Source organism: Cervus canadensis, chromosome 11 (genome assembly GCF_019320065.1).
Source record: "Cervus canadensis isolate Bull #8, Minnesota chromosome 11, ASM1932006v1, whole genome shotgun sequence".
NCBI classification, from domain to species: Eukaryota; Metazoa; Chordata; class Mammalia; order Artiodactyla; family Cervidae; genus Cervus; species Cervus canadensis.
This window is the reverse complement of record NC_057396.1, coordinates 60,023,292-60,048,971: the sequence shown is the minus strand read 5'-3', so window position 1 is coordinate 60,048,971 and position 25,680 is coordinate 60,023,292. Positions and strand designations below refer to the sequence as shown.

At 39.3% G+C, this 25,680-nt stretch overlaps 1 protein-coding gene across 1 annotated transcript; it reads left to right on the top strand.

Moving 5' to 3' along the window:
* Positions 1–82: 82 nt before the first annotated feature.
* On the top strand, positions 83–25,680 carry LOC122449585 (APAF1 interacting protein). Its single transcript, XM_043481359.1, has 7 exons — positions 83–330; positions 12,808–12,908; positions 18,435–18,483; positions 19,595–19,712; positions 21,388–21,523; positions 24,646–24,813; positions 25,378–25,680. The coding sequence occupies exons 1-7, from the start codon at positions 274–276 to the stop codon at positions 25,475–25,477; spliced, it is 729 nt and encodes a 242-aa protein (XP_043337294.1). The 5' UTR covers positions 83–273; the 3' UTR covers positions 25,478–25,680.

Genomic DNA, 25,680 nt, shown 5'->3' with positions numbered 1-25,680 from the left:
GCCTCCCAGTCGGGGACACGCCCCTTAGAGGCCTGCGCGCCTCTGAGTCAAGTTCTAGCCCCGCCTCCAACCGGGTTGGCCTCCCGGCCAGGCGGCTGCGCGGTTGGGTCAGAGAGGCCCTCGCAGACCCGCCTTTCATCTTGTTCGCTCCGCCTCCAGGCTGCCCTCAGAGCCGCCTGATTGCAGCTCGGGCCTCGTCGCGTGGGTCCACGCGGAGCTCCAGGAGCAGAGCCGTGCGAAGGTTGCAAGGCGCGGGTACCGCTAGTCCCGGCCATGTCTGGCTCTCACGCTCCAGAGGGAGACTGTTGCTCACGGCAGTGCCGCGCGCAGGTAGGGGCGGGGCCGCCGGTGCCCTCTATTCCCAGGAGGCGAGGCGGCGGCGGAAGCGAGGCGCCGGCCGGGTGGGGCTTTGCGCCAGACTGGACGCGACCACCGTGCGCCGCCTCTTGCCCCGCGTGTGGACCTGAGGCCCCGGCCTACGCGGCGAGCTGTGCTTCCAGTGCTGGGGTTTTTCGGCGGCGAGGGCTGGGCACCAAACGTTGAAAAGGGAAAAATAACTGAGGGGGAGCATTGGGCGTCTTTAAAGTGTGTTTCAAAACCATTTAACATAAAGACAGGCCTTCGGGGAAACGCGAAGCTCTGGAGTGGAATTGGAGCTAGGACTGTGCTCTGCTGCTGTTTTCCTGCGCCCTGGCGACCATCCATCCCTTCGTTTGCCGCTCAGTAGGCAGTGGGAACATCCGCGGAGCCATCTCTCCTGACTGTAGCCAGCAGTTTTACTCTGTGCAGTTGTTCTGTGACTACCTCGGTTTAGATTGATTATGGAATGATCTTTAAAAGGATTTTTCCTTAAGCAGAAAAGGAAAATCCACCCTTGGGCTTCGCATACCGTTTCATTCTGGAACACCCACGTGCTCAGAGTGATGATTAAGGGCTTGGCCTTGGGTATGGAGGAGAACTAGAGGAATAAACAGTTACAACGTGAGAAGCCTTCCTTAATTAAGAGGCAGAGAGGGAAAGCCCCCCCGAAACTCACTTCTTTATTTCTCCTGTTATTATCTCTTGGGGCTGAAGGTCTCAATTAAAAAGTAGTAATGTGGCAGGTTTTATTGGGAAATTCTTGGCAGCCACTATTATTGTGTGAATAAGTGACATAACAGATTAGCAAAGTCTCTTATTTGTTTTCCTCTTCCCACGTACTACAGTTTGTTTATTCCTCATTTCACCACCATTTAAAAACTCGCCCACTGTCTGCCTCTGCAAGGGTTAGGTCAGTACCTGCTGGAGTTACTGACTTTCAACACACCCTGAAAGGAGTTGAGAGAGGAGATCAGGAATGAGATACTCTAGGAAAAACTGGCAGAGCAGGCTGTCCGACAGTTGTTTTCAAGAGACTATTTTATGAGTCTTAATTTTTTGCATTTTTCTCCTATCTAGAAAAGCACTAAAAGAATTAACGGAGACGTCTGTTCCTCGTGACTAGCATCAATCTTCTGGTGATTAACATCAACCTTTGGCCAAAATGTGGGCTTGATTCCATGTAACTCCCCTTCACTAAAATAATTTACCTACTAACCTCCCTTCTCACCACTTTGGATCAGTTCCTCAGTACTGAGAGCCTGTCTCCCTGCCTATAGTCCTCATTTTGCCCCCAATTAAACTTAACTTTGAGGTTGTGCCTTTTATTTTTTTCAGTCAACATGGCTTTTTAAAAACTATCCCCTGGAGTAAAAATTCCGTTAATGCAGTGACTTTGTTTTGTTCATGGCTGAATTCCCAGAAGTGCTTCATGCATGGTAGACAGGCAAGGAATACTTAAAACTGGTACCACTATCCACTTAGCAACTCAGCCAACTGAAAACTTAGAATTTCTTGAAGCCTGTGTTTTTTAGGTTTTCTTACCCAAAGCCTATCCTTTTTAACTTATTTACCTTTCAAATCCATCTCCACCATCACACTTTAAGATTTATTTTTGAAACTGTTTTGCACAGCTGTCTGGTCTGGTCTTTTGCTTCCTTGGTCCTCCTTCAGCCTTTTCTCTTTACTACCCCTATAGAAATGTTTCAAAAACAAGATGTGATCCAACCATCTTCTACTTAAAACGACTCAGCAGTTATCAACCATCTGTAACATAAAGTCCAAACTCCAGTGCATGGCATGAAAGATCCTTACAGTCTTTATCCCTACCTGCCTCCATCCCACAGAACCTAATTCTGGTTGCGGGTACTTAAGTTCTCTCTGACTGAAATGCCCTTTCTCCTCTTCACATACCTGCGTACTCCACCACATCCTTTATTAAAACTTAGCCCAGTATCCCTTCCTCTGTGGTCTTTCCCAACTCCTGCTCCCTCCCACCAGTAGCTTCTACTCCCATAATGCACTGGACCATCTTGTTATATATTGTTTTGTGATTTCACAACTTTTACTAGAGTTTGAGCCCCCAAGGTAAGGATTTCATCTTACTCATTTTTATTTCTTCAGGGTCTTCAGTAAAGGTTTGTTAAGTGAATGAGAAGGCTATTCAATAGGTACACAAAAAAGGTATAAAGGGCAATTGCCATGACACAGAGTTTGAGGAAGAATCACTTCTGTCTGAGAAGATGAGAGAAGGAATCGTGGGAAGTGGGTGTGAAGGCTGATAAGCAAGAATTTGACAGCTAGAATTGGGATAATTGGAGATCCAGCATGAGCAATAAGAGTGCAAAGAGAAAAAGTTGTATTCTTGGCTGTCAAGATAATGTGTCTTAGTCATCTGTTGCTGCATAGCAAGTATTCCAAAACTTAGGCATAACACACAATCATTGTCTCACACAGTTTCTGACAATTAGGAATGCAAGAGAATTTAGCTCAGGGTTCTGTCTTAAAGTTTCTCGTGAGATGGCAGTGAAGCTGTCAACTAGAGCTTCAGATATTCAAACCTTGACTGCAGCTGGGATGTGCTTCCAAGCTCACAAAGTTACTGGCAGCCCTCTGTTCCTCCCATTTTATTGGCCGAAGCCTCAGTTCTTCCCTGTATGGTCTTCTGCATAGGTAATACCCTGTAACATGGCAGCTGGTGATCCAAAGGAGAGCACAGAAGACAGAAGCTGTAGTCTTTAGTAACCTGATATCGGAAGTGACATACTATCACTTCTCAGTCTGTCTTAACACAGACTAGCCCCATACAATTTGGGATGGAACTCTACACCAGGATGTGGAAACCAGGAAACTGGGGTCATCATTAAGGGCCATCCTGGAGGTTGATAACTACATAGGTGGACTAGAACTGAGAGAGTCATGTGTAAAAATGAAAATATTTGAAAGTTAAATTGGAGCAAAAAAGCAGAAGGACTTAAATAACAGATCCAGGACATGGTATCTGAGCATTAAATGACTTGAGGAAAGTTTAAGTGATCAAAGTAGTGTATTATATTAGTACTAAAAATAGAGTGAAGGGTAAGCTGGCAGGAAATGGAGAAGTGGTAGCAAAGAGGGCAAATAAGATAACGTTCATCCTCACCAAATATAAGTCTGTGAGAGCTTTACACTCTACTATTATAAAGTAAGAAAAGCTAGGATGATGGGAAAGTGAATTCCACAAAATTAACTGCATTCAATTTAAAGGACTACCTTTTATTCTGACATTATACATCCTACTCTTTTTTATGTTAAACGTGCACTTTGTTTTTTGAAGAATGTGATAGTAGACGATTACATATTATGTCATAACTTGGCAATCTTATGTCAGTCCCTAAAATTTAAAGAACAACAGCATCAAAAGCTACTGATAGTGAAATTCAGAAGTCTAGGAATCACTCATCCAGATTATTAATAGAAGGAACTCGATACCCAGAACGAGTCACTGACTTGCCATAGGGCACTTGGCTAGTGGATATCAGAATTAAAGCCAGGCTCCTTGTGTCATCAAGTCCAAGCTTGCTCTGTTCCCTGCACAATAGGCCAATGGATCGAGAGACAAGGTGTTGAGGCAAGGAAGAAACTTTAATTGGGGAGCCAACAGACTGAGAAGATGGCATGCTAGCACCTCAAAATAACCATCTTATTGGGGTCTGGATGCCAGGTTCTTTTATAGTTTAGAGAGAAAGAAGCAAGGAAGAACTAAAGTCGAAAGGCAGAATGGAGAGGGAGATGCAGTGGGGACGTAAAGTGAACGGGTCTTCAGTCTTGCAAAAATCTCCAAAGAAATGTCCAGCCTTCAGAAGGAGTGTGTTAATCTCTTCAATGAGATGCTTCAACAGTAAGTGAACCGATACCTTCCAGATGTTCAAGCTGGACATGGAAAAGGCAGAGGAATGGGAAATCAAATTGCCAACATCTGTTGAATCAAAAGGCAAGAGAGTTCCAGAAAAACATCTATTTCTCCTTTATTGACTATGTCAAAGCATTTGACTGTGTGGATCACAACAAAGTGTGGAAAATTCTTCAAGAGATAGAAATAACAGACAGCCTTATCTGCCTCCTGAGAAATCTATGCAAGTCAAGAAGCAACAGTTAGAACTGGACATGGAACAGTGAACTGGCTCCAAATTGGGAAAGGAGTATGTCAAGGCTGTATATTGTCACCTTGCTTATTTAACTTATATTTAGAGTACATCATGCGAAATGCCAAGCTGGATAAAGCACAAGCTGGAATGTAGGTTGCCAGGAGAAATATCAATAACCTCAGATACGCATATGATAACCACCCTTATGGCAGGAAGCGAAGGGGAACTAAAAAGCCTCTTAATGAAAGTAAAAGAGGAAAGTGACAAAGTTGACTTAAAACTCAACATTCGAAAAACAAAGATCATGACATCCAGTTCCATCACTTCATGGCAAATAGATGGGGAAACAGTGGAAACAGTGAGATCCTTTATTTTCTTTGGCTCCAAAATCACTGCAGATGGTGATTGCAGCCGTGAAATTAAAAGACACTTGCTCCTTGGAAGAAAAGCTATGACCAACCTAGACAGCATATTAAAAAGCAGAGAAATTACTTTGCCAACAAAGATCTGTCTAATCAAAGCTATGGTTTTTTCACTAGTCATGTGTGGATATGAGTGTTGGACCATAAAGAAGGCTGAGCACTGAAGAATTGATGCTTTTGAACTGTGGTGTTGGAGAAGACTCTTGAGAGTCTCTTGGACTGCAAGGAGATCCAACCAGTCCATCCTAAAAGGAAACCAGTCCTGATTATTCATTGGAAGGACTGATGCTAAAGCTGAAACTCCAATACTTTGGCCACCTGATATGAAGAACTGACTGATTTGAAAAGACCCTGATGCTGGGAAAGATTGAGGGCAGGAGGAGAAGGGGACTATAGAGGATGAGATGGTTGGATGGCATCACCGACTCAATGGACATGAGTTTGAGTAAGCTCCAGGAGTTGGTGATGAACAGCGAAGCCTGGCGTGCTGCAGTCCATGGGGTCTCAGAGTCGGGACACGACTGAGTGACTGAACTGAACTGATAGAGATTCAATTTATTGCTGTAGTGGATATTGTCCAGTTTCTCTTTATTATTTATTTGTAAATCCAGGATCCTGATTATTTTCATGTGTATGTGTTTTGAGTTCTCTTTGGTAAACAAAGTTGTATGATCTTTTTGATTCCCTCATTAGTTGATGGGCTAAAAAGCCTTACACAGGTGTTCATTTTATGATTGTAAGAGAGTCCCCGCCAGGAAAACCTCTGAGAAACACATACCTCTATTATGCTTAAATTGAAAGAAAGGGTGGAGGAGATTAGAGCCATGGCTGGCTGTGAGCAGGTATCTCAGTGACATTCGAGGCTGGTTTCCTTAAAATAACTGTCGTGGTCTGGGCTTGGGTTAGAAAAGAATTTCCAGACATGAGACAGCATGAGAGGGAAATAAAGTTTATTAGAGTGGGAGATGCTGTTTAGAACAGCCGGCCAGCTCAAGGGAGAACTGACGTTGAACAGGGTCCTTAGTCCACTTTTATACCCAGGTTACAAGGAGTGGGATAGGGGTCTTGTGGGTCATTTGCTGATTGGATGAAGCACATATACTGGGTGGGGAGAAAAGTAAGGCAAATACCTTCTTCCTATGGGGTCAGAGGGGAGACAGGTTATACTGCTCAGGAGGACCTGAAATCCATTAATAGTTAAAACACAGGGGAGGGAAGTATGATAAGGGTCTGGTTTTTCTGTTCCTGCATTTCAAGACCCTCCATGATTTTATCTGCTCTTTCATTCTTGGGTCACAACAATAACTAGATTGAAAATTTGGGGAAATGAAATATAGATTCAAAAACTGTTTAGGCCTTAGTTTTTAATATATACCAAATAACCCAGATGGATGGGGTGGGGAGGGAGGTGAGAGGGGAGTTTAGGGTGGGGAGGGGGGACACATGTACACCCATGGCTGATTCATGTCAATGTGTGGCAAAAACCACCACAATATTGTAAAACAACCTTCAATTAAATTAAAACATGTATCAATTCAGTTCAGTTCAGTCGCTCAGTTGTGTCCGACTCCTTGCAAGCCCATGAACTGCAGCAAACCAGGCCTCCATGTCCATCACCAACTCCCGGAGTCCATCCAAACCCATGTCCATGGAGTCGGTGATGCCATCCAGCCATCTCATCTGCTGTCGTCCCCTTCTCCTCCTGCCCTCAAGCTTTCCCAGCATCAGGGTCTTTTCAAATGAGTCAGCTCTTCACATCACGTGGCCAAAGTATTGGAGTTTCAGCTTCAACATCAGTCCCTCCAATGAACATCCAGGACTAATCTCCTTTAGGATGGACTGGCTGGATCTCCTTGCAGTCCAAGGGACTCTCAAGAGTCTTCTCCAACACCACAGTTCAAAAGCATCAATTCTTCAGTGCTCAGCTTTCGTTATAGTCCAACTCTCACATCCATACATGACTACTGGAAAACCATAGCCTTGACTAGATGGACCTTTGTTGTCAAAGTAATGTCTCTGCTTTTTAATATACTGTCTAGGTTGGTCATAACTTTCCTTCCAAGGAGCAAGTGTCTTTTAATGTCATGGCTATAATTACCATCTGCAGTGATTTTGGAGCCCAGAAAAATGAAGTCAGCCACTGTTTCCATTGTTTCCCCATCTATTTGCCATGAAGTGAAGAACATGTACATATATATACAAAATACTGTTAAATGTTCCCCCCAATTGTATGGAACCTGTACTGTAAGAAGTTGATTGCATGCTAACTTTAGATATATCTTTCAAAATCCTTATTCTAAGTGAAAAATCAGACTTAACAATAACAAACAAATAATACTATTGGATCATCGAAAAAGCAAGAGAGTTCCAGAAAAACATCTATTTCTGCTTTATTGACTATGCCAAAGCCTTTGACTGTGTGGATCACAATTAACTGTGGAAAATTCTGAAAGAGATTGGAATACCAGACCACCTGACCTGTCTCTTTGAGAAACCTGCATGCAGGTCAGGAAGCAACAGTTAGAACTGGACACAGAACAACAGACTGGTTCCAATTAGGAAAAGGAGTACGTCAAGGCTGTATATTGTCATCTGCTTGTTTTAACTTATATGCAGAGTGTACATCATGAGAAATGCTGGGCTGGAGGAAGCACAAGCTGGAATCAAGATTGCCAAGAAAAATATCATTAACCTCAAATATGCAGATAACACCACCCTTAGGGCAGAAAGTGAAGAAGAACTAAAGAGCCTCTTGATGAAAGTGTAAGAGGAGAATGAAAAAGTTGGCTTAAAGCTCAACATTCAGAAAACTAAGATCATGGCATCCAGTCCCATCACTTCATGGCAAATAGATGGGGAAACTGGCTGACTTTATTTTTGGGGGCTCCAAAATCACTTCAAATGGTAACTGCAGCCATGAAATTAAAAGATGTTTACTCCATGGAAGGAAAGTTATGACCAACCTAGACAGTATATTAAAAATCAGAGACATTACTTTGCCAACAAAAGTCCATCTAGTCAAGGCTATGGTTTTTCCAGTGGTCATGTATGGATGTGAGAGTTGGACTATGAAGAAAGCTGAGCACCAAAGAATTGATGCTTTTGAACTGTGGTGTTGGAAAAGACTCTTGAGAGTCCCTTGGACTGCAAGGAGATCCAACCAGTCCATCCTAAAGGAGGTCAGTCCTGGGTGTTCATTGGAAGGAGTGATGTTGAAGCTGAAACTCCAATACTTTGGCCACGAGATGTGAAGAGCTGACTCATTTGAAAAGACCCTGATGCTGGGAAAGATTGAGGGCAGGAGGGGAAGGGGACGACAGAAGATGAGATGGCTGGATGGCATCACCAACTCGATGGACATGCGTTTAGGTGGACTCTGGGAGTTGGTGATGGACAGGGAGGCCTGGTGTGCTACAGTTCATGGGGTCACAGAAAGTCGGATGACTGAGCGACTGAACTGAACTGAACTGAATACTGTTGACATTCAGGGGAAAGGTAAATACTAACTAAATCTTTCTTATCGATTCTTACAAAGTAGGTATTCTGATTTTTACTTTTCTCACCATTCTGGGCAACTTAAATGACTGCATTTTTAGTAAATATACCTCTCTTGGTTCTTGCTGCGAAGTGATTATTTTTTTTGAAATTGTAATTTTGTGGGTTTGAATGAAACTTTACTAACAACAGCTGCCTTATCATTGTTACTCCTGTAACAGGAAGCTGGCTAATGATTCTAATACGTCAGTATTGGAAAGACAAAAGAGAAACAGGAGGCCCTTAATAACAGGCTATTACCTATAATGTTTGCAACTTGCTGTCCAAATTGATGGTTTTAAGGATTGAAAGCTGCAGGAGACTTCTCATTGACTGCATTTTAGTATGTAATTAAAATATCATTTATATTCCTAAAAAAAGGAAATAGCAAGTTATACAAGGCATCAGCAATTTTGACTAGATTTAAAAAGGAAAAAATTATAAAAACCAACATAGCTTTATTATTCACTTTAATTCAGAAATTTTTCATTTATTAAAGTGGAGAGGAAATTAACATTGAGATACACATTGTGCTGCCTGTCTTATATCCATTATCAGTTCAGTTCAGTCACTCAGTCGTGTCTGACTCTTTGCGACCTCATGGGTTGCAGCACGCCAGGCTTCCCTGTCCATCACCAACTCCCGGAGCTTACTCAAACTCATGTCCATTGAGTCGGTGATGACATCCATCTCATCCTCTGTCACCCCCTTCTCATCACGCCTTCAATCTTTCCCAGCATCAGGGTCTTTTCAAATGAGTCAGTTTTTCACATCAGGTGGCCAAAGTATTGGAGTTTCAGCTTCAGCATCAGTCCTTCCAATGAATACCCAGGACTGATCTCCTTTAGGATGGACTGGTTGGATCTCCTTGCAGTCCAAGAGACTCTCAAGAGCCTTCTCCAACGCCACAGTTCAAAAGCATTCTTTGGTGCTCAGCTTACTTTATAGTCCAACTCTCACATCCATACATGACTACTGGAAAAACCATAGCTTTGATAGCTTATGGTGAACGATGTTGGATTCGTGATCTCCAAAGAAGATTTAGCTTCGGGACCAGGGATCAGGCTTGATCACTCAAGAGCTTTTGTGTAGCAGAGTTTTATTAAAGTATAAAAAGGGACAGAGAAAGCTTCTGACACAGACATCAGAAGGGGGATGGAGAGTGCCCCCCTCGCTAGTGTTAGCAAGGGAGTTATATACTTTAATGAGTCATTACAATAAATCAAAAGAATGTCTCAAGATTGTAAAGATCTTAATAGACCCACTCCCATAATTTACATTTTAAAATAACAGGATTAGCCAGGAAGTTTTCAGGAAGGAGAAACTGTCCTCAAGCAGGATACATTGTGGTTATATAATCCCTAGTACAGGAAAAAAAAAAACAACCACCAAAGTTTGTCCTTTCCTCCTCCTTGAGAATTCCAGACCCCTCTCCTCAGGGACCCTTGGACTTCATATCAATCTGCCTAGGAATTGACTCTCAGTTTTGACCAGATGGACCTTTGTTGGCAAAGTATTGTCTCTGCTTTTTAATATGCTGTCTAGGTTTGTCAGCTTTTCTTCCAAGGAACAAGCATCTGTTGATTTCATGGCTGCAGTCACCATCTTCAGTGATTGTGGAGCCCAAGAAGATAAAGTCTGTCACTGTTTCCATTGTTTCCCCATCTATTTGCCATGAAGTGATGGGACCGGATGCCATGATCTGAGTTCTCTGAATGTTGTTTTAAGCCAACTTTATCACTCTTCTCTCTCACTTTCATCAAGAGGCTTTTAGCTCCTCCTGGCTTTCTGCCATAAGGATGGTGCATATCTAAGGTTATTGATAATTCTCCCAGTAATCTTGATTCCAGCTTGTGCTTCACCCAGCCCGACATTTTGCATGATGTACTCTGCATATAAGTTAAATAAGCAGGGTGACAATATACAGCCTTGACGTATTCCTTTCCCAATTTGGAACCAGTCTGTTGTTCCATGTCCAGTTCTAACTGTTGCTTCTTAACCTGCATACAGATTTCTCAAGAGGCACGTCAGGTGGTCTGGTATTCCCATCTCTTTAAGAATTTCCCATAGTTTGTTGTGATCTGTGCAGTCAAAGGCTTTGGCATAGTCAATAAAGCAGAAGTAGATGTTTTTCTGGAACTCTTGCTTTTTCGATGATCCAACAGATGTTGGCAATTTGATCACTGGTTCCTCTGCCTTTTCTAAATCCAGCTTGAACATCTGGAAGTTCACGGTTCACATACTGTTGAAACCTGGTTGGGAGAATTTTGAGCATTACTTTGCTAGCATGTGGGATGAGTGCAGTTGTGTGGTGGTTTGAACATTCTTTGGCATTGTCTTTCTTTGGGATTGGATATATCCATTATATGTCATTTTAATCCTCAACATGTTTTTATTTAATGGATGAGTAAACTGAGGCCTGGGCTTCCCTGCTGGCTCAGTGGTAAAGAATCCATCTGCCAATGCAGGAGACACTGTTTCGATCTCTGGGTAGGGACGATCCCCTGGAGAAGGAAATGGCAACCTACTCCAGTATTCTTGCTTAGAGAATCCCATGGACAGAGCAGCCTAGTAGGCTACAGTGCAGGGGGGTCACAAAAGAGCCAGACACGACTGAGCAACTAAACAACAACAGCAACAAAACCGAGGCCCGAGGTCATGTAAGCGATTGACCCCGAAGCCTGTGCTGAATCAGAACTTTAAAAAATGTCAACTTTCCCATATCCTTAATTTTATATTCTTAAGTCTGCTCCATCAAATTATCATTAGCAATACTTATCTAAAATATGTATGTATAATATTAACAGTGAATATGGGAAAATACCATAATTTCGGATACTCATATAAGAAGCTGAAAATGTTGTCGGTTCAATAATAACCCCTCTTTGGACTCAGATAGTGCTCGCTTCGGCAGCACATATACTAAAATTGGACTCAGATATTTTTTCCCCTTTACCCAGTGCTGAGATGTCTATAGGCAGGTTTTCTGACTGTGATTTGTTGCACAGTGCATCTATTTCTTGTTCACTTTAATCTGGAGAGTATAGTCCCTTGGGGTCCCATGTGTATGTAGGAATTTTCTATTGGATGCCCCGCTTGGAGCACACCTTAGGTTTTATCTTGTGCATCTAGTGACTTTTGTAGCTATCAAAATTGAAGCACTAGGTCACCGGAGTTTTGCAGATGCCTTCAAGGAAGTTTAAGAGCCTACTTCCCTCCCAGGTAGACTCACTCTTTTCTTTAATGGCCCTTGTGAAACTTTATTTTCCAGCCAGCTAAGCAGCATATTTTGAAATATTATTCAAAATAATTTATTCAGCTGTTTTAGTTGTTTTCAAGGTAAGGATTGTAAATCATTACTGCCAAAATGGAATTCATGGTATTTCTTTATTATTGTTTTTGTTTTCATTCATTTTAGCGTTACCAAAGAGGAGGGAATGCTTTATTTTCTTTTTCTAAACAAATAATCACCAGACATATATAAAAGTGGGGCTTTTATTTCAGTTAGATTTATGGTACTGATTATTTCACCATCTATATAAATGTGGAATCATCATGTTGTACATCTGAAACATAATGTTATATGTCAATTACATCTCATATATTACTTATATAACATCTTAAACAGTAAGATGTTATCCCAACATATATCTTCATAGAATGGGGCCTAGAAACTTAATTATGATTGCTTCTGAGTACTTTTTATGTCATTTTCTTGACTTATATTCCGTAATGAGTATACATTGATTTTGTAATAATAGAAAACAGTATAATTACTATGGGAAAAGGACATTTTTTTAGAAAAATAAATAAAATTGAACCAACACAGAGAAGATGAACAAATAACTATCATAGTATATATCATGTACATCATGCCTTAATGAGGTGTTTTGAATAAGACGTTTTGTTTAAAGAAATCTTCTGGGTAGACTGAAGTGTACCTCTTTCAGCACTAGATTCTATTTTATTTCAACCATTCCAGTAAGACCCTTTGTAATATAATCTGGCATTTCCCCACCTCATTGTTATAACTTGTTCCTTAGTACTGGACTATGTGGCCCTTAACTGAATGATTCTAGGTTGCCAAACAATATGGTAGATCCACTTTCCAAACATTAAAAACAAAGTATATTTTGTAATAATTTTCTCTCTCATGGTACCCTCTTTATGGTAGATTTTCTTAAACTTCCTTAAATTGGTTTTTTACTAGAGATATCTACTATATAGTAAGTATATACTATATAGTATATATTATAGTAAGTATATAATTATATGTTATATATGTTATAGTAAGATATCAAGTAACTTATTGTAATAGTTACTTAATAAAATAATGTCTATTTAGAAGTCATTATCTTCTTTTCAAGGACAAGGAACATCCAAGATACCTGATCCCAGAGCTTTGCAAGCAGTTCTACCATTTGGGCTGGGTCACTGGGACCGGAGGAGGAATTAGCTTGAAGCATGGGTAAGTTCCCGGCTGATTCTCCATATAAGCAGACCACCAAGAGCCTAACGTGTATTATGTCAAAGAACAGCTGATGATCAGTTTCTTATGGTGCTCAAGGTATTTAGTTTCTAAATAGAGAAATAGGTATTTGCATTACCAAATGGAGTAAGTGTGCTCTAGATGTTGCATATATAGTAAACACCTGTGGACTTCAGAATCACAATTTGTAATCCAGATAATTTGGTCCTCAGTCTTTGGAGTACCAAAGTTAACGAACATGCTGCTGGATGTGTTCATGTCTGGAACTATGAAGGATCCCCTCTGGGTAGACAGGATTTGTTTCAAAGGTTCAGAAACGAATTTCAGAGTCACTTAGATACCGATTGTTAACCATCCAAAAATCCTAAAAGTTACATTTTGAGTAAAAAAAGGCAATATGCCTTTCTAACTACATGTATCGTTATTAATGGACTTAATACCTGCAGGTCCATGTTGCTCACAGGACAAAACAAAAGGTATTTAACTTGAAGTAGAAGGAATAAATAGTATTTAATTGTTCATTAGATTTATTCAGTGTCATTCCTTTAAGAGGATGAAAAAATAAGTAACCTACTTACAATGAAAGCAAAGGTTGTAGAATCTCATTCCCTTAAGTGTTTCTAGAACAGGATTAATATTTTTCCTCTTGAAATGTTTTAGGAATACTAATTGTCTGGAGGCTGAATATTAAATTGAGTAATTTGATTTATTTCTTTATCCTAATTCACTTTCTTTAACAAAATTGGACTACTACAATATTTATGTGATATTGAATATATAGAGTAACACCTCCAAGGAGGCTGCATTGTTTAGAAAAGAATGGAATGTAAAATGTAATCAGTAAAGATTTTTTTTTTTTTGGCCTCGCAACATGCAGTATCTTAGTTCCCCAGCTAGGAATTGAGCTCTCGCCCCTTGCATTGGAAGCACGGCTTCTTAATCACTGAACCACCAGGGGAGTTTCCATAATCAGAACATTTTGGACAAAAGGGACTTTATGGCATACCACAAGATGATGCCACTAAAACTTCATGTGCTTCAAATTACCAAGAAACTCAAGAAATATAAAACTGTAGGAAACGGCAGGAGAGGCCTTACTCAACAGCTGTCAGAGTTCATGTGTAGGGAGGCTCTTGGTCTGCAAAGGTCCTGTTGCACGTAGTACGTGGTACCTCCGTTACATGGGTCTGCTTACCATCAGCCCAGTGCTCATGTGTCAGTCAGTATTTCACAGGTTTTCAGAGTATTTTGCCAAAACTTTCAGGTTGACCTGTTCACAACAAAGTCCTACAACAACACTTGTTGTTACTATAGTTGTTTCATTTTTTCATTTAGGAGTTGAGTGCTAGTAATTTTGTTTTTGAGCTGTATTATTTATAATAAATCATATTCTAAACCTTGCTGTTAGTAACCTGCTTTTTAATTGCGTTGACAGAAACGCTAGTTTGTACGTGTACAAATAAGGGCTTCCCAGATGGCACAGTGGTGAAGAATCCACTTGCCAATGCATGAGACTCAGGTTCGATCCCTGGGTCGAGAGGATCCCCTGGAGTAGGAAATGGCAACCCACTCCAGTATTTCTTGCCTGAAAATTTCATAGACAGAAGAGCCTGGCAGACTGCAGTCCACAAATTCCATGGACAGAGGAGCCTGGCAGGCTGCAGTCCATGGGCCCACAAAGAGTTGGACGTGACTGAGCGTGCACACACATACACAGGCAGTGCGGTAGTAAAAAAAAAATCCACCTGCCAATTCAGGAGACATAGTAGATACGGGTTAGATCCCTGGGTCAGGAAGATCCCCACTAATAGGAAATGGCAACCCACTCCAGTATTCTTGCCTGGAAAATTCCGTGGACAGAGGAGCCTGGTGGGCTACAGTCCATGGGGTCACAAAGAGTCAGGCACAACTAAACACATACACACACACGTACATATGTAAGAAACAAAGATTTCTACCAAACTGAATTAAAATAACTTTTTTCAATTGACTCTTAAAAAAAATAGCAAAATTGAAAATAGAATATAGCAAGGGGCCATTGCAGATCTCAAGAGGAAATTTTTTTTATCATAAAAATATGAAAGACTATGTATTTAAAATGTAGAACCAGTCACTAAAATTGTGTGTGGTTATGCTAAAGCACTGAGGGGGCGCATTTTAAAATGAATTGACTTTGTAGCATTGCAGTCAATCTGTAGGGAAGTTGCATTGTATTTGTAAAATGCTTGTTATTAGATTCTTAATTGGTGAGGAGTGCCGCCTGGAGGTCACAGGTGAAAACAGCCGCGATGGTATGTCAGTGCATTTAGGATCTTACTAAATTTGTGCTTTATAGAGTAATTTGTAGTAAAATGTTGAATTTTATCCCTAATATTTAAATGACTTTGTAGACCCATATCAATAATTTTATCAATGATATTAATATTTTCACATTAGTGAAAGTTTTTTTCTGATGCTTCAGAGCAGATATATTTGGAATGAAGCACAAACCCAATAGATGATGTTTCCATAGTAAGTGTGGCAATAAGCCGTTCGGAGAAAAAGAAATTACTTACATGTCCAAGGTTTGGCTGCTATCAGTCCAGTTTATATGCTCCTGATGTGTGGTGCCACACGAGAAAAGACAGCTTAAGACACAGATGAGTGTTAAATCAGAAGAAGTGGAGGACCAAGAAGATAACAGTAGTCAAGGCTATCCCAGGATACGCAGCAGCCATTGTGTTTAGGTTGGCCTCCTGCCTTTCACATTTCACATTTCCTGTTTTCACAGCATAATGATTTTATGTGTCAGAAACATTAATCCTGTTGTAAGCTACTAGAATTAGAATTAATAAACCCATATTGTAGATAAGGTAATTGAAGCATAATAAGATTTAAAGGATTTTTTTAAGTAAATAAGAGTAGAAGCAGTACATGTACATGTATTATGAACTCTTGCGTTTTGTCCCCCTGCTCACCACATAGTGAAAGAGCAGGGAGTGTGTAGAAAATAAATTCCCAAACGTGATACCTTGAAACTCAACATGCTTTCCGTTTGTGGCTTACAGTCCCAAGAAATACTTTACTTTTAGTCTTTAGCATGTGTCCTTCCCAAAATAAAAGCTCTATCATCTTTGTATTTTTATCTGGATATCTCCTTCCTTGTAGGTGTAAATATATTTTTTTCTAAAATCTATTCAGCTAATCTTTTAATCAAAATTGACCAAACTCTAAACTGATGTCTCTTTTACAAAGGTAGTAATAAAAACAGATTTAGCATACCAGGGAATTCACTGGTGGTCCAGTGGTTAGGATTCCATGCTTTCACTACTGAGGGCTTATTGACAGCAGACTGTTGTGAACTTTATCTGGGTCTCTTCCCGGGGCTGCATAAATACTTTCCTGCACAAGAAGACCTACAAGTCCACTTACCAGCAGGGGTGATTGGGCTATGTACCAATCATGTTCTTCATGTTACATGAGGACAGAAGATTTGGATCTCTGGTATTTATAAGGGGTCCTTTTTAACAATATGATCCCTATGCATTGCCACTGGTTCTAGAGGAATGCCACTCTATGATTTTCTTAGGCAACAAAATTATAAAGCAGTAACTACTTTGTGAAAATGAATGCTTGAACAAAGCTTACTGTGTTTTGGATTTCACTCTCTTTATCAGACATTTTGGGCTTCCCTGGTGACTCAGATGGTAAAGAGTTAGCCTGCAATGCTGAAGACCTGGGTTTGATCCGTGGGTCGAGAAGATTCCCCTGGAGAAGGGATTGGCTACCCACTCCAGTATTCTTGTCTGGAAAATTACATGGACAGAGGAGCCTGGTGGACTACAGTTTCATGGGATCACAAAGAGTCGGACACAACTGAACGACTAACACTTTCACTTTCTTATCCAGCATTTATTTTCTAGACCTTAATTTATGAGTAGACCTTAAAGGAACTTCCATACATTTTGTCAGTTCCAAGTCTATAGGTTTATTTGTAACCCCAGCTTCAGCAGCTTGATGCAGTATAGCCAGTCTTCCTTTTCTATGGGAAACAGTTGATATTTTTTTAACTCTTTATTTTGTATTGGAGTATAGCCAGTTAACAGTGTTGAAATAGTTTCAGGTGGACAGCAGATAGACTCATCCATACATACACATGTATCCAGTCTCCTTCAAAGTCCCCTCCCATCCAGGCTGCCACATAGCACTGAGCAGAGTTCCATGTGCTATACAGTAGGTTCTTGTTGGTTATCCATTTTAAATACAGTAGTATGTACATGTCCAAACTCCCTAACTGTCCCTTCCCCCACCCTTCCCCCCAGCAACTGTAAGTTCGTTCTCTAAGTCTGTGAGTCTCTTGTGTGTGTTCCTGCCAAGTTGCTTCAGTCCTGTCCGATCCTTTGCAACCCTGTGGGCTGTAGCCCGCCAGGCTCCTCTATCCATGGGATTCTCTAGGTAAGAATACTGGAGTGGGTTGCCATGCCTTCCTCCAGGGGAATCTTCCCTACCCAGGGATTGAACCCGTGGCTCATACATCTCCTGCATTGGCAAGTGGGTTCTTTACCACTAGCGCCACCTGGGAAGCCCTAGGAGTCTCCTTCAGAAACAGTTAACACTGATTTAGTGTCCCTAGTCCATGCCTCAGTGGCAGAAGCTGGAGCATGCAGGTGCTGATATTTCCTTCGTTTGCATTATTAACACCCTCTAGCAGCAACTGAAACTGATACATGAGCCAGAGGATCTTTGTTGAGGGTGGAGAGAATTCAGAGAAGATTTTGAAATTAATTTCCAAATCAAATTTGAAGGCAAGTTGTGGTAATGCACCCTCCCTTAGCACAAGTGCTGTATAACAGAGATCTCCAGATGTAAGCACGCCCTTTACATTTTTAACTTTCTGCAATTGTTTTAGCTTTATTACCATGTATTTTCACAAGATGGAAGTGTTTTTCAACTAGGAAGCATACTGTTCCACCCAAAAAAGTAGCCCAGGGTTAAAGCTGTAATTTAACCAGCCATCCAGCAGAGGTCTCTGAACTTCATGTTTTGTAGTAAGAGCATTTCAGACGACAAAATTAAACCTGATTCCTTGCAAGACTTTGAGTGAGCATATTTTCCTCTGATTGGATTTTAGAAATACTGTGTTCCATGTCTAGCAAGATCAGCTCTGCTTATTGATTTTTAAAGATGCTAAAGACTTGTGTTTTCAGATTTGTGTTTATCCTAACTAGATGAAAGCCTGGTTACCATTAATTTTGCACCATAAAAAGAAATAAAGAACTTTACATGAAAATGTAGAAGACAGAAGCAACTATCAACATTTTACTGTGTCACCAGCGTTATAAAGACATTAAAGTAGCTTGCTGTTCTTTCTGTACAGCCTATTCCATTAATTGAATAAAGCTGCTATTTGTATGACTTGATTTATAAAGATGATTAACGAGTGTACTGCAAGGATACACTTTTCTTTTTGCAAAAGCAAAACAATAGAGTTAAATAAATACCAATTTCTATATTTTGTACCACCAGCAATGAAATCTACATTGCTCCTTCAGGAGTGCAAAAGGAACGGATTCAGGTATGGTAAAGGGATCCTTCTTAAAACTAAATGTCTGCTCTTCTCTACCTGATTATTGTTTTGTGAAATGGAATTAATATTAAAAGAAATATTAGTTTTGAAGGGAAATTATATTGTGATAATTTAAATAACTAATCAACAAACATTTGTTCAGTAACTACTAAATTTTTTTGAGGTGGTAATGATCCTGCATGTCACCAGGTGTTCTAAATTTTCTTTCAGCCTCTAGAGGGCAAAAGTGAATAGTGTAGTCTTAAATCATAATAAAAAATGATTGTAACTGCAGCATTGTAACACCATCTTTATCAGGCTAATAGGTTAATCAGATTGGACCAAATGGACCAAATTGACTCGTATTTAATAATGGCAAAGCTCTTCCAAAGTTATAAAACTTTGTTTCAAAATTTTGAGAGGACCCCTTCTGTATTAACACTCGAGTAATGCCCAGAATAGAGTTAAAACAAGTACAAATACTTAATTCTCTCTAAGGCATAATGCTTCATTAATAAATAATTTATATTGTAGTTTATAATAAACCCTGGCAAATGAAAGTTACAAGTCAGAAATATGCATGTATTACTAGGGAAAACCTGTGGATCTACATAATTCCTTAGAACTTAAAAAATAATGTGCCTCATCGAGATTAGCATTTCTGAGTACCAGGTAAGATTCTCAAGGAATAAGAAAATTTTATTCTCTATTTTTCCTCTTATATTATGAAATATGAAAAAAATATATAATACCCATTCTAAAATAGTGATTATATAAGTCTCTCTGAAATATAGTTGTGAAATTACATGGCAAAACTGAGAAATTAAATCAATGAAATGATAACCTCATACTTGCATATTAAATTTTCCATATCAATTTTTTTCTTCAAATTCTAAAGGTGGATTTTTTTAACTCTTTTGAGATTATTTTGGCTAGTAGAAAACATTTTTTTATTTCTCAAAATGGCTACATATTTTTGAGGGAGAATCTATAATTATATAAATATTTAAAGTGAGTTACACATATATCAACACTGTATATGTACATTATTGACAAACAAGAAAGAAGATATTTCTCATTGATATTTTATGAAGTTTTTTCTTTTCACTTCTCTAAATAGCCTGAAGACATGTTTGTTTGTGACATCAATGAAAAGGACATAAGTGGACCTCCGCCATCTAAGAATCTTAAAAAAAGCCAGTGTACTCCTCTTTTCATGAATGCTTACACAATGAGAGGTTGGTAGAGAATGTACTCAACATAAAGAATATTTGCAGAGTAGACTCCCCTAAATGGGCTTCCCTGGTTGGCTCAGTGATAAAGAATCCTCCTCTTATGCAGGAGATACATGGGTAGGGAAGATCCCCTAGAGAGGGAAATGGCAACCCACTCTAATATTCTTCCCTGAAAAATCCCATGGACTATAATCCTGGCAGGCTATAATCCATGGGACTGTAAAAGAGTCAGACATGTCTTAGTGACTAAACAATAGAACTGCCCCCTAAATAATGGCAATTATTGTTGTAATCCAAATTTCTTAAATACCTGCTATGTGCAAGAATTCTAAACATGTTAATTGATTCAGTCCTCACATCAGCCTCTGTGGAAGGTCCATTAATACTTCGTTTTATACATGAGAGGACAGAGGCTCTGGGAAGATTTTCCCAAAATAAACAGCTAGTGAGTATTGGGGCCAGAATTCCAATCTAGATGAGTATGACTCCACTAGATTGTCAAATTAACCAACTAACTATTATATATACAATCCAATTCCTACTCTTAGTTTAGAGTTATACCTCTGCGAACTTGTGGTAGAGATTAATCAAACTACAAAGGAGGGAAAATCATGGTCTTTTCTTCACTTCAGTGGGAGTGGTTCTCTCTTTTTTGAAAAATTTACTATATGACAAAAGTATGACTCATTTTATTAGTAATTCCCAGAAATTGTGGTAGAAAACTAACCTAGAAAGGTTGAACCTAAAGGACAATATAAAAACAAGAAAGTATAACTGAAGTACTGACTTAGTCAGTACTAAGTACTTAGTCAGTGCAATGAAGTCATAAAGACCATGCTTTAGTATAGCCCCTGGATGAAATCAGTATACAGTGAATAATCATGCTATGGTCTGTTCCCAGACATTACCAGCTACTATTGACAGGATGAAACTTCAGCAACACATTCTGCCAGCTTGAAGAATCTTTACTAGCAAAAATGTTATAAATAAACTTCCAGTTTCAAAAATAGACATTACTGAGTTTTATAGCATACAAATTCTTTTTTAGGTAAACCCATTGCATCTATATCTTAAAATCCCAGTCATCCCTTATGTCACCAAGATGTGGCCTACACCACAAAGCCTATCTTGATCAAGGGTCAGACTGACCTGGGTTCAAATCCAAGTTTTCAACTACTGTCTAAAGTTGGACAGTGTATTTAAATAACCATGGACAAGTTATTTAGCAATTTCTGAGCCTCAAAGCCTTGACGGTTAAATGGGAGAGATGGTTGTTGTGATGATACAAAGAGAAAACATCTTTAAAGGAGACATAGGAATCCCTAGTTGAGTGGTCATAGTATTATGATAATGATCTCCATTATTATAATAGCTGTACTTCAGACCATCTAAAAAATGTTTTTGAGCATGTATAAAGTATTGCGCGCGTTGTCCACTTGCTGGATACAGTTTAATGTTTCTTCTTTTCGCTTTCTGACTCTTCTATTAGTATTTCCCTTTCCTACCTCCCTTCCTCCTCTCCTACCCACTGCCAACTTATTATTCCAGGCTAAAAAAAAAACAAGTCCATAACCATATATAAATATATGTGTGTATATATATATATAAACTCTTTAAAAAGGGTAATTTACTTTTCACTGAGCATGTGACTATATTCTTCCCCCCACCCCCACCCCAGGAGCAGGTGCTGTGATCCATACCCACTCTAAAGCTGCTGTCATGGCCACCCTTGTCTTCCCAGGAAAGGAGTTTAAAATTACACATCAAGAGATGATCAAAGGAATAAAGAAATGTACCTCGGGAGGGTATTACAGGTATTTCCAACCCCCCCTTTTTTTTTGCTTAAATAAATTGAACAGTATTTCTCCTTCTTGTGATAAACGGGATCCTGATGTTTGTATGTATTTAATGCGATGTTATGGATCTGTGTTAGTTAATACCCCACTTAATATTATACTTCCAGATCTATTCTCGGTGACACAAATCAGATGCCTCCCTTCCTTCTCCCCATTCCCAAACCAGCCTTGGTAAATAATTGCCAACATGAATAACGAAATGTTTGTTGGAGTAAAAAGAAAAGGCTGGGCTGAGATTTCTGTAGAGATGGAAAGACTGTGTTCCTCTATTGAAACAACCCGAGAATAAGCACTCCTCACCTTCACTTTGTCTTCAGGAAGTTTTAGCTCTGACTCAAGTTTATGCTTCGTTTGGATTTCATGTATTTCTGGAAATACATTTCTGGAAAATTTTCATTCGAAAAAATTTTTATAATTATTTTAATTTAGATCTCTATATGCTTATAATTTTCAGTGTGGAAAGGGACATAGATAATATAGAACAGAGGCCCTTTAGACAAAATTAGCTAAATCTACCAGCCCACAAAAATGTAGCCATTATTCATCAATCTAGAATATAGTGACATGAAGAAGCATGTTCCTGGGACTGAGGGACAGGCTCAGCATTTCATCTAAATGTTTGGGCATTCTTGTTCCTGGACCTTCACCTTTCTTAATTTCCTAGAGGGGCTGAATCCACTTTTTCTTGTTGAGCGGAAAAGGGTGCCAGTTTCACCCAAGTGTCCTTATGGCAGTATGTTACTGTTATGGCACGTAGTAGATAGTACGTGTGTAAACTAGTGTGCTGAGAAGTTCGTTTGACTTGATTTTAGTTCATATTTATTGTGTGCCTAAAGCATTCCTCAGCACTGGGAAACACCTACTTACAGAAGTTAAATATTTAAATTATGAAAGTGTACATACTAAAGCATAGCCGCATACTGCCTTTTCCACGTCTGGGTCTTGAAGGAGAGGCATTTGTGTGTTAGCAATTTCATCGGCATTTGATTGCTTCAGTGAAGAAATAAAAATAGGTCAGAAGAACGTGTGAAACGGTGGGTAGAGGAGCAGAGCACAGCAGAGAGCCTTTGGAATTTGTGGAAAAAAGAATGACGCAAATGCAAAGATGCAATTTGTTATGCATCACAGTGTATATACTTTTTATATATTATGTTGACTGTTTTGGAACTTAAAGAGTACAAAGTTTTTTGAGATGTTTTTGCAATTCTGGTTGAGCCTGGCTGGGAAATCAGTAACGGTCATTATCACAGCTCCTGGGCAGTGGTACTTCATCGGGTTTTGGGTAGAATCCTAAGTATCCGGTCAAAAGAAGTGGCAAAAAAAGCTGGATGAAGTAGGAAAAAGGAGGGAGTTTTTACATTTTCTACTCTACTTTAAAAAAATTTTAAGTGCATCTTAAAAATAATGATAACTTTCAAATGTCTAATTCTTATTGGGGAGGTAACCATGTTAAATATAACTGTCCTCCCTTTTGAAGGCGAATGCCTATGGAAGGGTGAAAAGAAAGCTCTTTGGTTGGAGGACTACCCCCGGCTCTGCTCCTGTAAAAGGAGTAGATCGGACTGGATTAGCTTTCAGGTCTTCTTGTATTGTGGAATTATTTTGCACCCGGAGCTATTTCTGACTGTTGGGTGTATGGTAGAGGAAAATATAAGTTTGTGGTTTTCATGGCCAATACTAGGAAAGACTTGGGACTAGCAATTTTTCCTTCCACATTTAAGGATATTTTATAATTACCTCTGTTTTACTTAAGTGAAATAATGGGCAACCTCATTCTGTTAATGATAATGATTGGCCAAGTTCTTTATTACATGACTGCTATTTATTCTGTACCTTCCCTAAAGTAGTAATTTCTGATAGTTTATTGATAGAACTTATTTTGGTTAAATTTAGCCATTACAGAGGGGGTGAAAAAGCAGATGATACATTAACAAGGCAAGAGAAGTTCATGTTTAAAGGAAAATATGTCTGAGTTTTGATTGGTTGTAAATGACTTCAGAAATAGTTGTAACTTTACCATTGACAAATTATTTGCTTAAGTATTATTACAGAAACAAAAAACGAAAAATGCATATTTTGATTTCATCACATGTACTTACTAAAAATAAGGAAAAAATAAGTTCTAACATCACAGATTTGAGAACATTCTAAAAATGTTACCATACCCTTAATGGTTCTCTCCAAAGGTTTTTGCTATCCCAGGAATATAACCACACATGTATTTATTTATTTGCCTATCCAAGACACTTTGGGGGTCCTGCAGAGGTAGAATAAAATGATTTCGTACTGTTGGGAAATTCCTGCTTTAAGTAGTTTAGTTGTTAATCCTTCCTATGTTCAAAACATTATGATTCTCTATGCTTCACTGAAATACTTGTATGATCTTGATAATTTCTATGTTAGGTTTTGGTATCCTGTACAAATTTCTGCCACTTCTACTTAGGATTAGAACAATGCCTGCCAGATTCCCAAGGCGTCTTTTGATATAGTTGTTCATGCAGGATACACAGACTAACATGCAACATCTTGTTCATAATTTGGAGTGGCTTCTCTGATATAAAGAGAATGTCTAACTTATTATTTGAAAAAGTTATGAGTTTTAGATATGAATCAGTTCAGTTCTGTTCAGTTGCTCAGTCATGTCCGACTCTTTGCGACCCCATGAACCGCAGCACACCAGGCCTCCCTGTCCATCACCAGCTCCTGGAGTTTACCCAAACCCATGTCCATTGAATCGGTGATGCCATCCAACCATCTCATCCTCTGTCGTCCCCTTCTCCTCCTGCCCTCAAGCTTTCCCAGCATCAGGGTCTTTTCCAATGAGTCAGCTCTTTGCATCAGGTGGCCAAAGTATTGGAGTTTCAGCTTCAGCATCAGTCCTTCCCATGAACACCCAGGACTGATCTCCTTCAGGATGGACTGGTTGGATCTCCTTGTAGTCCAAGGTTCTCTCCAAAAGTCTTCTCCAACACCACAGTTCAAAAGCATCAATTCTTTGGCGCTCAGCTTTCTTTATAGTCCAACTCTCACATCCATACATGTTTTAAAAAGGAGAACAAATGGCATGTTTTGTCTTACAGATATGATGATATGTTAGTAGTACCTATTATTGAGAATACACCTGAGGAGAAAGACCTCAAAGAGCGCATGGCTGAGGCAATGAATGATTACCCAGACTCCTGCGCAGTGCTAGTCAGACGGCATGGAGTCTACGTCTGGGGAGAGACGTGGGAGAAGGCTAAAACCATGTAAGTGTAAACCAGAGAACATCAGGGCCAGACACCACACTTTAAAGAAGTATGGTTTCTTTGGTGTCACTGGTCAAATTGGTTTAATCTGAATTTAAACCAATTTGATAGTTTATCATTATTATTTCCAGATATTTTATTTGTATTATATATTATTTTGTTACAAAATAATTTTCAGATCAGCTGTTATTTGGCAAGGCACTGTGCTCTTTGATATAAAGAAGGAGCAACTGCTCTTGTTCTCTCAGTTGAGGGCTAGAATGGTTTGCTACATTTATTTACAAAAATGGCACATAATAAAAAATTTAAATTTAGGTAAGTAGTATATTTTAAACTCTCTTTTATTTCCTGAGAAGTATATAGTATAGTGGCATAATACGGTATGATTCCTTTTTTTAATAATGTTAGAGACAAAATAAGAAACCCTTTGCATATAATTGAGAGGGGGAGCGGAAATTACCAGGGACAGGGTTCACTTGATGCAGAGGAAAAATACGATTATTAGAAGTAGAGAACTCTGACTAAACACTTTAAATGCTTTTTGATTTTTATTTTTCTAAACAGGTGTGAGTGTTACGACTATTTGTTTGATGTTGCCGTATCAATGAAGCAAGTAGGGCTGGACCCTACACAGCTTCCCGCTGGAGAAAATGAACTTGTATAAGTCAAGTGGAAGTTTACTATATAAAGAGATAAAGTTTATCTTAATTATTACATAAATGACATGACTTTTTAAATGAATTGAAAATGTCTATGAAACTATTGATTTGTCACTAAACACTGCAGATTTTCTGACACTGGGTGATATTTCCTTACATTCTTATAATTTTAAATGACAATGCAATGGAATAAAATTTTTATAATGAA